The sequence below is a fragment of the Diabrotica virgifera genome, chromosome 7 (assembly GCF_917563875.1).
Source record: "Diabrotica virgifera virgifera chromosome 7, PGI_DIABVI_V3a".
Classification (NCBI taxonomy): Eukaryota; Metazoa; Arthropoda; class Insecta; order Coleoptera; family Chrysomelidae; genus Diabrotica; species Diabrotica virgifera.
Window position 1 is genome coordinate 34,782,039 of NC_065449.1, and position 15,166 is coordinate 34,797,204.

Sequence of the window (15,166 nt, forward strand, 5' to 3'; positions counted from 1 at the left end):
GGAATGTTCCAACAAGACATTCAGTCTATCCAATTTCTCCAGTATTTTTTCCAGTACCTCTAACAATAATTATTTTCTGATAAACATGAATGCCGTTTTTCAAAATCAAATATTAACTAATTTTAAAAATATTTATTTACTTCGACTTCTGTTACTTTACTGGATTGCTGTCTTTAATGTATATTATACAAAAGAGGATAACTGGATCCGTTTTTCGTGTTTTTCTCACTAAATTATTTTGCATGATTACAAAATTGAACTCCTTTAATAAACACTTTTTAAATTCAATAATCTCTGCCACTGCCTAAAGTCTAAGAAAATAAAATTGCTAACTTCAGGAATATTATCCTGTCAATTTATAAAAACATAACCATAAATAAATACATGTAGCAAGGTCTAAAAGGGTCTAAGCTTAGTTTAATTTTTCAGTTACTTTTAAACGTTAATTTTTACTACTTTTGAGTATTTTATATATACATTTTAGATTTTATAATATAAAAAATATGAACAATGGGCATTCGAGGTCTTACCACATTTATACAAAATCGGGCTCATCTCTACTTGGAAAACTATGAATTGCATGACACCAATGTAGTTATAGATGGAAACTCAATTGCTTGTCAACTATACAAATGGCATACATTTTCCCATGATTGTTTCGGAGGCGACTATGACAAATTCTCAAGAGCAGTACATAATTTCTTTGACTTACTCAGTCAATGCAATATAATCCCTTATGTTGTATTGGATGGAGGGTATGAACATCGAAAAGTTAATACAGTGATTAGTAGAATGAAGAAGAAAATTAAGTCAGCTAATCAACTCAATTGTGTAACTGAAACTTCTATATCAGTGTTCCCTTTGTTCATTAGACAGACATTTAGGGATGTTCTCACGGAACGGAACATAAAGCATGTGGGATGTGATTTTGAAGGGGACACTGAAACATCAAACATCGCTAGAACATTGAATTGCCCAGTACTTAGTTTTGATTCTGATTACTTTATATTTGATGTTTTATACATACCGTTTTCTACATTTGAAATGGCTGTGAAGAGGGGTAAATCAAAAAATACCACAACCTATAAGTATATAGCTTGTAACATTTACAGAGTGGAGAAGTTTTTAAAATCCTTTAATGGTTTACAGAAAAATAGCCTTCCAGTGTTAGCTGTGCTATTAGGTGAAGTATAAATTTATTAAGTTTTAGATATATTTTAGTTAACTATACTAAATTTCAATAAGCGATGCAGGATTTGTAAACAGTGATATAACTGTATGTCTATTGTTAAAGATATTCAACATTTATCTACTTGTTCCTTAGCAACAGTACCTATATTAAAATCACTATCAATTTTTCTCTTTTCACGATTATTAGTTTTTATTGCATAGTACCTATACAAATTATTGTAATCACTGAATACATAGTGAAAAAATAATCCTATTAAGATGATACAGTAGCGATCAACAGGTAGCAAAAACGCGTTCCAAGATTGCGGCTGTAATTTTGAATATTTTTTTGAGATATTTGGTACACGTATTCGTAATATATAATAAAGAATGGCGGTACAGAGCCCAATTTGAAAAATATATTAATATGTGGAAATTACTCTGTAATTAAATACAATATTAAAAAACGAGCCTGTACCGCCATTAAGAAGAACAAAAAAATATACTTTCTTCAAATAAACTTTTTTATCCGATGCCTAGATTTTGTGTCATTTTGGAACTACTAAAATTTTTTATTTCATTAGTAGTTCCAAAATGACTCAAAATCTAGGCATCAGATAAAAAAATTTATTTGAAGAAAGTGTATTGTTTTGTTCTTCTTAATGGCGGTACAGGCTCGTTTTTTTAATATTGTATTTAATTACAGAGTAACTTCCACATATTAATATATTTTTCAAATTGGGCTCTGTACCGCCATTCTTTATTATATTACGAATACGTGTGCCAAATATCTCGAAAAAATATTCAAAATTCAGTGGCGGCCGGTCAGGGTCGGCAGTGCCGACCCACACATTTATATAGATAGATTTTTTTAATATTTGTGTCTGTAAAGTAAAAAAAAATCTGTCAGATAATACGGACTAAATTTTATTCATGGTTTTTAAAAGGATTTGATCAATCCGAGCGTTAAGTGATCCCTGCGCATAACAGACTTCTCAAAAAATGAATGATCCGAGCCATTCATCTGACTTTTCGGCTAGCCGTACCTAACTCATCCGTAGCACTCCGTAGCTTGACGATTTACACGTAAAACTCAACGAAATAACAAGTCGATGGGCAAGCGAACATACATTCTCTCCGTAGGCAGGTACGGCATATTTAAATCTGCCGGTCGGTGTTTCATTTGGCATCGCCAGATCGCATCGGCAGAAATTGTCAAAAATAATCACGCCGTTTTACGTCGTTTAATTGATATTGTAATTTTTTTAAGTTGTCAGGAATTATCATTTAGTGGACATGATGGATCGAAGCATTTGTTAAAAATCAAAGTAATTATAGAGAAAATAATGAAATTGTTTTAGAAATATTTACTTTCTGATTCGAAGTGTATTCGTAATACAGTATGAACTAATAGATACATATACCTAATCAAATAGTTACATTTTGAATAACGTTATTGAATCTGAGATTTAGAAAACCATTTGCTTTTCGCTGGAAGTAGATGAAACTTCTGATTATCATGTCATTCACAATTATCAATTATTGTTGTTCAATACACGTTACGTGGTAATATCTATGAGAGGTTTTTAGGTTTTAGAGACGTGAGTAAAAGCAATAAGGCAGAATATATTTTTGGTGTTTTAAAGAACAGATTAAAATTTTTTGATATTAAAAATAAATTAGTAGGGCAAACTGGGGCAATCTTATGATGGCATTGCTGTGATGTGTGGTGAATTGAATGGTCTCCAGTCAAAAGTTAAAACTACATATTGCATCACAAGCTTTATTTACTCACTATTATGCGCATATAATGAATTTAGTTTTGCATGATACGTGTAAAAAAATAAAGAATATCGTCTTTTCTTGCCAGTTTAGCTCACCTAAACGGATTACTGCTTTAGAACAAATTTGTTTCGAAAAAAAAAAGCGAACAGTTTGTCATACGCCATGAAATTTTAAATCTCGATTAGTTTTATCTAAGTAGATTATCTCTGGTAGTTTTAGTATCTCTAGCAGTTTTTCGTGAACAGCTTTTGGAAGTTTTTGATTTTATTATCGAAGGCGACGATTTTGAAATTGGCGATACCTCGATCTCTTTATTATTAAATAATTACTCTTTTAATATTCTTTTAAATATTTTTAAGACAGAGTTTGCCCAAGATATTCATTATTGTTCAAAATCAGTCAACTGACATTATTTATTCAAAAAATAGAATACGAAAGCTGGTGCAAAATCTCAGAAATTTTCGTAATGATAGTAGTTTCCAATATATACGCAGTGACATTTTGGATTCACTTGATATTTCCGAACCATCCCAAAAAAGACAACAACATGATACATCTCTCGAAAAACGAGTAGGTATATCTTGAAATTTTTAATACCTACTAATATATGCAAATAGATACTCGTTTTTCGAATTTTGAAGATTTGCAAATTTTTAACCTCTTTGACGATTCAAAATTTAAAAGTTACCTTCGCCAAAGAATTTCCAAGATATTTATTATAACAAGTTACGTACTTAAAAATTATGCCGATCCAAATATTTTCAGAAAGTGGGATAAGTTACAAAATATGTATGTATAATTCTATGTAGTAAGTACTGCAATTCATTATAACAAACTGTTCATCAATTTTCTTATCACCACTACCACCAATTTCTGCCTCAAATAAACGGGATTTATCTTGTCTCAAAAGAATCAACACGTATTGTCGAAACACCATGAAACAAGAGAGAATGTCAATTACATCAAATAAAAAAACAAAAAACAACAAAATCTCCTATGATGATTTAAGCCTTTTAGTTTGATGGTATACCTATATGAGGAGGAGACAAAAAAACCTTGCCGACCCTGTCTCCAAGGCCACGAGCCGCCACTGTCATAATTACAGCCGCAATCTTGGAACGCGTTTTCGCTACTGTTTCCTCTTAATTAAATTAATGAATAATTTAAGCGATTATGCAGGTAAAAATTGTCCAAGAATGTTCAAAAGCTAAACAAAATAGCCGTCTCCATTTTGCTGGTGACGAAGTCTTTGGCAACTAATGTTTTACAACTCCTGCATAGCTTATTGAATTTTAGTATAATTTTATACAATTGACAGTCATGTTTTCTTTGATTTTCGAATTCTTCGTATTAATAATATATCAATTTGAATGTGAGTTAAGCCGTTGATAGATGGATTGGGGCCATATTAATATTTCAATCAACGGTTGCTAAAGAATATTTTTAATCATTCCTTTTGCTTGCACCTTTTCTGAATTTTAAAGATTGTTTTAAAATTTCTATTAAATAAATCTGCTACCATTCAAATTGACCATATTTTACAATTTTTGGTACTATGTAAGCCTTGATGATCTAAATTAAATGACAAACCATATTTCTGACTGAATCAGAGCCGGATTTAAGTCAGTGGAGGCCTCTGGGCAGAATTGTTGACGGGCCCTACATCCTACCATTAAAAAAATGTTGATCTATTTTTATAAATATCTATATTTTTAAATACAGTAAAATTTAAAATTAAAATTTGTTACAGTAAAATATTAAAAATAAACAGTAGGATGTAGGGTTGAAGTCCGGATACTTTTCGAGATTTTTTACTTGAACATTCCTTGACTATGTCAGACATGTCTTATTGCCTTATTGCTTTAAGACATCGTGTTCAATACTCATTATAGAGAGATGATTCAAACGCTCTTGGCCCATCATAGACCGAAGTCAATTTTTAATTAACTTAAGTTTTGAGAGTTACCTCTCCCCACTACAGTTAGTTGGTATCAGAAATATAAACGAAGTATCACCTCAACATTTGGAAACGCATCATTCACATTCTTTTCTTCTAGCAATCGGTACATTTAAAGTTCTCTGCTTATATTTAATGAGCTCTTTGAAAAATTCTACAAATTGTATTAGTTCGACACCTAGGATTTCATCTAAATCATTGCTACAGATGTCAGTACCTAAGCTCTGATAGCTCTGAAGCTAAATGATGTCTTCTTCTTCATGCGCCGTGCTTGATTATCGAGCATTGGCTATCAAATTGGCTATAGTAATTTTTTTCACGGTAGCTCGAAAAAGGGATGTAGAGGATCTGTTAAACCATTCTGTCAGGTTTTTAAGCCATGACGTTCTTCTTCGACCTGCCCCTCTTCTTCCGTCTACATTGCCTTGTATTATTAAATGAAGTATACTATATCTCTCTGGGTGTCGCATAACATGGCCAAAATATTGTACATATTATATGCATGACCAAAATATATCTAAATGATGTAAAAATCCAAAATTGGAATGAATGCATTTATATGCAGAAAGCCTCTGACTTAAAGAGGTAATGAGGTGATCTATAATAGCGATAAAATGAGTCCTAAATTTCTCTGAGGTTGTCATTTCAGTCTCTTGACATGTTCCATAATCCAGTGGAGTCAGTCGAATATTCCGTAGTCATTTTCTATGTGTCGAATAGTCTTGACTTCCGAGTGCCATCGCGCCTCGCGTCTCAAATGTTTTGAAATTGTCACGTCTTGACTGTATAAATTCTGTATAACTGTGATCTAAGTGCTGCCACTCCTGAATTAAGGGCAATATTTGGATCTTGGAGAATACGACTTGGACTGTTTGTTTTCTCTAAGATTTCATTCCAAAATATTGCAAATATTCCTTTTTACAGTAAGCACATTCGATTATACAAACAATTTGTATCGCTACGAGTTTTAAATTGTTTCTTCTGAAATTTTGGATAAGTCTACTTTAGTCTGATTATAATCTTTAACTAGTGCTTTTGCGGTATTACTTCTGGCTAACCATCTAGTAGTATTTACTCTTTTAGGAACAATAATATTTCTGCCACGGTCTGCGTTGCTGTCGCTTAAAGATGCAGCTTTTAAACATTTGATTAACAAGTTGTATATATGTAGAGGAAGTGAAAATACATATAGCTCTTTTAAGAAATCAGATAATGCTGTAGCAGCAGAACAACACTCAGCTGCAGCTTTTGCAACTAAATTTAGAGAGTGGACGGCACAAGTGTTTATATAAAAGAAAAATAATTCTATGTGAATAATTTGCTGCTATTTTTTCCGTTTGAGGCTTTGTGGGGCCCCTGAAATGTGGGGGCCCCGGGCAGCTGCCCAGCCTGCCACCCCTTAAATCCGGCCCTGGACTGAATTGACTACATCGTCGCCCTAAAGTGTTAACCTGCTAACTCCGTTTTACCAAATTTTACAGGAGAGGCAAAAAACGATTTCGCAGCGTGTACTTGTCAGGTCAAGTTTTACTATATAAATGCATGGCTGTCAAGAACTTAGCTGCGTTTACACAGGAAAATCAAAGCAATCAGAGTTAGCTGGTATACAAATCATACAATATTTTAGGTTTTAGATAAAAAATGTAACTTGACTGTTTAACTAATCGATAGACTAAATTAATACTATTATGAAGATGTTAAAAACTCATTTTGCCTAAAATGTGGACTTAGCAGGTTAACACTTTAAGGTGACGACATGTAAAAACGGAATCTTTTGTATCATCCTTCACCCCAAACATTATGCATCGACCATCATTAGTCTTTTTAATTTTACAAATATACCTAGGTCCAAAAAGACTCATGCCCTGTCAAACATTTTGTGAAATAAAAGTTGTTATGTCTAAATTTGTAGTTTATCTAGGGTTCTGTGTTGGGAATGAGCGTTCACATTCAGTTTGCTTTAGTTCTTTCTTGAACTGCTCTGCCACTGTCTCACACTATTTTTTCTGCTTTCCTCCCTGTTCTTCTTTATATTCCCCTTTTTTTATTCTCCTCTTGCTATCCCGAAGCAGTTTTACAGTAATTTTTGAGAGCCTACCACCCTTAGTAGTGGTTTTCTTTCTGTCGTTATCATCATTTTGATGTATTTCCACCATACTGGTCTGTACAGTGTACTATTTCTAAATACATCTTCCTTTGGTATGAACTAGTCTCTAGTTCAGCCCTCTCTATGAGTTTTGTAAAATTAAATTGGTTATTGAGTTTAACCCATCTGCAAAAGTGACTGTTTTCACCCCTTTCCCAAACTTTAGCTCCAATACCCTGTTGTATATCATCATATCTCAAAAGTATATAAATAATATACTAACTGCTTTAATCTGTTTCAGGTAATGATTATGTTAAAAGAGGAGTCTTCACAATGTTTTACCAAAATTTAAAAATTCAAAAATGCCATGGAATCCAAAGTGACCAGCAAAAACGAATCAAATCCTTGCTTGTCTGGCTACAAAATGAAACTGTTGAAAGTGCTCTAAAGAAAGTGCTGAGCAGGTATAAAAAAGGAAGAAGAAATATTATAATGTATAAAATTAAACAAGCTATAAAAGGATACAACTGTTTTGATAGTAAATATCTGAAATATCTAGGAATTGAGCCAAAAGTAGTTGATAAGAAAAATGTTGACATCGATTTAGAAACCATTAATAACAGCATAGAAGAGCCTGACGAGTCTGAGTCACATACTGAGGTAGAAGATACTGGAGGAGAACCTGATAAATCTGAGTCACAATCTGAGGCAGAAGATACTGGAGGAGAGTCGTCACCACCTGAGGAAGATAATCTTTTTGTTGAAGAAAGCCCAGAAATGGGTGTGCCATCAAGGTTTTTAGAAAAGTTTAGAACATGTATCTATCCACCATGTTTCATGGATATTTTAATTCAAAATAAATATTACTGTATTCCCCAAGTAGATAATAATGCTTTGGAACATTCTCACAAGATATGTTTTGATATATTAAGTGCAATTCATAAAATTTTGTCTAATAGTAACGAAAATTTATTATGTATAGGTAGGAAGGGAGCTGAGGGTGTGGCAAAAGAAAAAGTACCAATTTGTGACATTAGTCTTCCAAGTTATAATGAAATTGAAGCTTTAAGTAATTCTGAATCAACGAAATATATTTTTAATATTTTAGGTGTAGATAATTCTTATGAAGATTGTTTAAAGATGTTTCCAGATTCGTGGCATACTCTTTTGTTGTCTCTTTACTACTATTTAAAAAAGTCTACAACTTCTTTTGGATGGCCTATAGTTTATGGAATCATATTGTCAAGATTAATATTGAGCTGTGTTGATATAAAATTAGGAACATTTTTCAGGTCAAGCAAAGTCTTTTGTAAAAAGTTTGGAAATTTTGTAAGTGATAATAAACATAATGAAACAGTCGTTCAAGATGTGAAAGGTGCTCTAGATACGATTTCACAACCAGATTCTATACTATGTTTAAAAGCTTTGATTTCATATTTCGAAATGGATCACAAAATGACCACGAATTATAAATCTTTTGATAGGAGCTTGGTACATTCAATATCAGAGTTTCAAAGTTGTTTCATGCACGTAGATTATCTGAACGTACTATTTGATTGTCCCTTTTCCAATTTTTATATTTCTAAAACCTTAAATTGTACATTTGTATATAATATTACTAAAAACCTCACCAAAAGGACTAACTTAGATGAGTATATGAAACTTGTGTTAAAAGATTCTCCAAGTGTTTTGTACAGTTTGAATGTTATAGTTAGTGCAATGAAGAAGTTTATACAAATTGAAGCACCCCAGCAGGTTATTAAGAAAAGAAGGAAAAAGAAAACGGCGAAGGAGGTGTATGAAGAAGCTGAAAAAATTGAATTCGATTCTGATGAAGAGGCGGAATTTGATCCTAATAACAAATTTGCTTTATTACGGATATGTTGAAATACATTTTTATATGAAACTAAAGATTTGTTTTATTTTTAATTCTGACAGATGTCTGATTAAATCGATCGTAATGGTCATATGGATCTACTTGTTCCTACTTTATTTTCTAGCGTGAACAGTTCAAAATTGAGATTTTATTATTTAAGAACGCCTATGGTCGCTTCACTTGCGACCATTCAGTTTTAATAAGATAGCTTCCACCTTAACTTACGAATTTTTTGCATCTGATTTTCTCCATATTCTTGGTGGGTAGATGGAAAGCCTATAGATATGAATTTTATCTGTCGTGACATGGTCTCCCGGGGAGAAAGGCAAAACCATAGATGAGCTCGTGAGGGCAGGTTTGCTATTCCTGAAGTAAATCTATCCTCTGTCGGGATTGCAAAGGAGTATTTACCCGCTACCCCTAGGGATGGCTTGATAAAGAAGAAACAATATTCATATTGGTCCATCTAATTTTGAATGTCTACTGACATTTTACTCTCGCATCTTTTCCATGACTTCCCTTTTGGTTTTCTGCTCTTGCAATTGTTGGCTCTTGTTGGCAATAGATCGGCATCTTTTCTCACTATATGACTAGCCCATCGAATATCTTTTATATAACATTTTTGTTGTTGTAATTTACTATTTTATTTGGGAAATACGCCACAATTTAAGTTGTAAATTAAATATATTTGAATCAGTATTTTTAAAAGGGCCTAACTGACCAAAACTAAATTTTCGGGAAATTGAAAAAAACTTTTCATCAGCTTCATTAAAAGGGCGCATGTGATTGCATCACATGCGCCCTTTTAAAACAAACCAAATATTTCAAACAAAGTTTTGGCATAGAAAGTAGCGTTGAACAGCTGCCCTTTTAAGACAAACTGATAGCTCCAATAACAATGAACCAAAAACTTCATTAAAATAAAAATGAAGAAAAGTGTTGATGACGCCCTTTAAAAAAACCGATTCATTTGACGTTTCGACATTTCCGAAGTGGAAGTCGAAATGTCAAATATATTTTAGGAAATATACAGTGACGACGTTTCAGTTGGAATAAATTCATTTTCTCGAGAATGGGCGACTATGGGGAAAATCCCGAAACAGGTCGATTTTTATTTCTAAATTATAATTTTTGGCATATATATCATACTAGTGACGTCATCCATCTGGGCGTGATGAGGTAATCGATGATTTTTTAAATGAGAATGGGGGTCATGCGATAGCCATAGATATAATTACCTGTAGATTAGGCTAGCTATGGGCCGCTCTGTGCATCGATGTGTAATGCCAATATGAACGATGCCATTGGTCAATATTCATTTTGAGTGGTCTAGCCATCTTTGTCCGTCATATGAGCGGTATCGCTTAGTAAAAAGAGATAGATATAGACCACCGATCGACTGCCGCGCGTTACGCTTTTTTGCTCAGTATGCCTTGTCTACGGTGAACATGTCTCTGGTGATGGCTCATTCGAAAGGTTATTTAATTTTCTATTCACTAATATAAACATTAACATAATTCAAAAATGAATAACTATTTTCAATTTCGTTGCAACACGAAACTACAGCAGCATCATCATTCCAGTTCATTTTTGATTTACCTACATGTTTACTCTGATTGGAGTACGAAGGGAACCATATTCTAGTTGGAACTTTACCGCGCTGAGCAGATGGGACGTGAATTATAAATTGTAAAATTCCCTCATCTTCCTTAGTCTCAGCATCCGTTATGACTTGCAAATTGTAGAAGCCTCGGAGATGTTACCAGAGAAGGTTCCCATTGTTTTTAATCTGGTAGGATGTAAAGTAACATTTTTGGATGCTGTTTTATGTGCTATTATATTGCAAACTTAGTATTTTTTATTAACATAATTATTTATACAGGGAGCTCAAATTTTTTTTTTAAATTAAATTGCTTGAGACAAAAAGAAGAATGTGTGTAATTTATTTAATGCAAAATACATTTTACTGCTGTCAGAAAACAGAAAAAAAAATGTTAATTTGAAAAATAAACATTGCTTTTCGCTTAAATAAACGTTCAAACTGCTAAGGGACAGGAAGGGTGGCAGCTTTAATATTGAATTTAAGCGAGAAACAATATTTATTTGTCAAATAAATATTTTTTCCTGTTTTCGGACAACAGTAAAATGTATTTTGAATTAAGTAAATTATATACATTCTTCTTTTTGTCTCAATTAATTTAATTAAAAATTTTTTTGGGCACCCTGTATAAATAAGTATATTCATGTTTATATTAGTGAATCTAGCTTTGAATAACCTTTCGAATGAGCTATTCGACATGACCCCTGTTCTTATTTAAAAAAAATCATCGATTACGTTATCACGCCCAGATGGATGACGTCACTAGGATTATATATATGCCAAAAAATTATAATTTACAAATAAAAATTCGCCTTTTTCGGGATTTATCTCCAGAGTCGCCCATTCTCGAGAAAATGAATTTATTCCAATCAAACGTCCTCGCTGTATATTCAGGAAAAAAACTGAAAGTAATAAAACTGAAAACACTTTTTAAATCTTTTATTTGTGTAATGTAAAACCCTACATCTATATTTACAATGGATGGTTCATTTTATATTTAATACAGTTTATTCTCAACAGAAATAACTAGTAAGATTTTAAAAACCTAATTTACATTTTGTATTTTTCTACACATCGAGATCAAGCTAACATAATTTGATTTTAGATATTTTATGAAATTTTGTTGAATTTACACAATGTTTTTAATATATTTCGGAAAACGTATAGGTACAAATATAAATTACTAAAATAATTTTTTTAATTTTACTACTAGGTACTTATACTTAAGTCCTTCTATCATACTTAGCAAGTTATTGTGCATAAACCGTAACTTTATGTCTACTAAGAAAAGTATGTTGAATTTTCTTACCAAACTATCCGAAGATATCTCACTACTACTGCAGAAAGTAAAAAAGTTAAATTAAACTATTTACATTAATCAATTTTTTGGCTTTCTGGTTGTTTTCCTTTCTTGCTTCTCTGGCTTTTCTTTCTCTGCCTTTTCTGGCTTCTCTTCTTTCTTTGTTCCTGCAATGGCTGTTGCTTGCGGACTTGAAACTGCTAAGCCACCTTTTCCTGCTAATGCAGTGCCTCTTGGAGCAGCTCCTGCTATGCCTCCAGGACCGGCTAAGGCGATAGCTCCGGGTGCTGCTTGGGCAGTACCTGGTTCGGGAGATTTTGCGGCCGGTACAGTTGGATCTAAAAAAGGATATAATGTTTTATATTTTTATAAGCTCAAAAACCTTAACAAATTACTCAGATGAAGAGAAAAGTACTATGTAATTTGATGTAAAATTATATACTCTTATGAACATTAATACGGCGACAGTTCGTAACTATACAAATTCGTAACGTCCAAATTGAATTTTTCAACGAAAACATTTCGTTTATAAATTCGCAAAAGTGTGCGTGTTATTGCGTTGCCTCTCCTGCAATACTCAGATCAGATTTATCGATGGATTCTTATGTAGTTTTTTCTTCTGAATCCAAATCTGAAAATTTTCTATATTTCATTTCGATATTTCTAACCGTCTTCGAGATAATCGACCTCAAAGTTTAAAATGTGACGTCACAATCGTTTTATTTTCTGCCGACACACTACACGTCCAGCTAAAATCGTTGCTATAAAGTAGGCTAGTTTTTTAATCTCGATTTGTTAAGCAAAGCATAGGTTATTATATTTACATTTGAGTTTGACACTTCGTGAATGTCGAACTAAATTACTCGACACAACTGGCTAGTGATTTTAATTTTAGTAGGTATTTTTTTTGTTTTTTGCGAATTTTGCCAAAATTGGCAAAATTACTAATTATTTAATAATTATTAACTAATTAGTAATAATATTTTTTGCCAAATTGGCAAAATTATTGACTAAAATCACTAGCCAGTTGTGTCTGAGTTTAGCAAACCGACAGTATATGCAATAATATTGTCTGGTATAAAAAATTATGGTCTGATATGTGCAATTACATCCTTCTAATGGAAAAAATATTTGAGATTTTTCTCAAATTATGGATACCAACAACATTTTCATTTATAACTCTTTTATTTTTAATTTGACGAAGAAAAGTTATTATTCATAAAAAACTCTTCATGTTCTAATATTTATGATGCAACCATCATATATAAAATTTTATTAATTTTATACGAGGTAAGTATATAAAAAATATGAATTTCGATCAAGAGTAAACTACCTTTATAGTTCATAACATTTAAATTAGAATGATATAATTGCACATTAAAACATAATTATATTAATTCTAAACTACTTTTCATAATAGCAATTTTTTATATTATGAATTAAAATACGTAAATAAACAAAGTTTTCGTTATGATAATGCTCGCATTTTCACCTTGTTATTTTTTTTAACGTGGAAACTAACTGTTTTTACAGTTATAAAAGAAATTATGTTATCAATTTTAGTACATTCTTTCACGGTTTTTTCTCTAAATTTTAAAGAACCGCTTGGATTGACATGAAATTTGGCATACGCATAGCCAACATGTCAAAGAAAAAAGTAATATTGTGCCGATGTGTGCTTTTGACCTGGGGGTGAAAAAATATATGTTCAAAATAAGTACGGAAATGGATAAACTAACTAATTTTAAGTAACTTTTGTTCTATATAGCTTTTTCGCTAAGTCAACACTTTTCGAGTTATTTGCGAGTGAATATGTTCATTTTTCAACAAAATAACTACATTTTTAGACGGTTTTTCGCAGATAACTCAAAAAGTAAGTATTTTGTCGAAAAAAACGTTCTTAGCAAAAATATACCCTACAAAAAAGTAAAAAAAATGTTGTACGCGTTAAGTCTCTGGATCTTGCAGAACCAGAGTTATAGCCAATGAAAAATAGATTCATATTCACCAAATTTCAAATAGAATATTTCGAAGTGAAATATCCAAAAAATTAAGCACTTTTTGGGGAAAACCTATTATAACTTTTTTAAAGTGTTTAAAAAAGCTTTATTTCTGTTTTTATAAAAAGTTTCTAGTATTAAATTTACGCAAGTTACGCTCAAAATAAAGTTGGTCCCTTTTGTTTTGGCAAAAAGAAATTCGGGATGACCCCCCCCCCCCTAATTAGTAACTTAAATGAAATTAATCGTTACCGCTCCACAAATTATTTTACTTATGTTGTGTTTATATGATCTGTAAATTTCATCGATTCAAAGTACTTATTTTTGAAAAAATTTGGTTTTAAAGTAAAACTTTTAAAAATGTTAATTTTGAAAAATTTGCTTTTTTTCAAAATAACTTAAAAATTGTTAGAGACACCAAAAATCTCGAAAAACAAAAAAGTCAGCATTGCTTTTCTGAATATCATGTATTTTTTTATGTTACACAAAAATTGACTAAGATTTGGTGTTTCGAAATTTTTATACATTCGTGATCAGTGACTCGTTCAACCCTTTTTAACTACAGCCCTTTCAAAAATAAGGACTTTGAACCAATGAAACTTATCTACAGATCATATAAACATTACATACACGAGTCAAGAAACTTGTGAAAACGATTGAGTTCATTTGAGATACTAATTAGGGGGTGATTTTACCGATTTTTTTACCAAAAAAAAGGTACTAACTTTATTTTGAGCGTAACTTGTTTACTTTTGATGCTACAAATTTTTTTTTATAAAACAAAAATGAAGCTTTTTTTAAACACTTTAAATAAGTTGTAATGAGTTTTCCCCGAAATGTGCTTCATTTTTGGTTATTTCACGTTAAAGTATTCCATTTGGAATTTGACGAATATGAACCTATAACCTATTTTTAATTAGCTATAACTCTGCTTCTATTAGGTATAGAGACGTGATATATACACCATTTTATTAAATTTTTTACAGGCTTTATTTTTGCAAAGAATATTTTTCAAAAAATATTTACTATTTGAGTTATTTGCGAAAAACCGTCTAAAAGCGTGGTTATTTTGTTGAAAAAATGAACATATTCCCTGGCAAATAACTTCAAAAGTATTGACTTAGTAAAAAAACTCTATAGAACAAAAGTTACTTAAAATTAGTCAGTTTATCCATTTCCAGACTTACTTTGAACAAATATTTTTTTCACCCCCAAGTGGGGTTGAAAACCACCCCCGGGGCAAAAGCACATATCGGCAAAATATCACTTTTTTTCTTTGACTTGTTAGCTATGTGTATGCCAAATTTCATGTCAATCCAAGCGGTTCTTTAAAAATTAGAGCTTTTGCAATATTTTACCGTTAAAGAACGTACTATTTAACTAGTCAGTATC

At 31.7% G+C, this 15,166-nt stretch overlaps 2 protein-coding genes across 2 annotated transcripts in view; one reads left to right on the forward strand and one right to left on the reverse strand.

Annotated features, from left to right (window-relative positions):
* Positions 1 to 363: 363 nt before the first annotated feature.
* On the forward strand, positions 364 to 8,909 carry LOC114326463 (protein asteroid). The gene is made up of 2 exons (XM_028274844.2): positions 364 to 1,183; positions 7,300 to 8,909. Exons 1-2 carry the CDS (start codon positions 511 to 513, stop codon positions 8,883 to 8,885), a joined length of 2,259 nt encoding a protein of 752 aa, XP_028130645.2. The 5' UTR covers positions 364 to 510; the 3' UTR covers positions 8,886 to 8,909.
* Positions 8,910 to 11,400: 2,491 nt separating this feature from the next.
* LOC114326462 (uncharacterized) overlaps positions 11,401 to 15,166 on the reverse strand; it is a 92,159-nt gene continuing 88,393 nt past the window's right edge. The window contains exon 6 of the mRNA XM_028274843.2: positions 11,401 to 12,112. Within this exon, the coding sequence (XP_028130644.2) occupies positions 11,853 to 12,112 (260 nt within the window). The 3' untranslated portion in view covers positions 11,401 to 11,852. The remainder of the gene's footprint in view (positions 12,113 to 15,166) is intronic.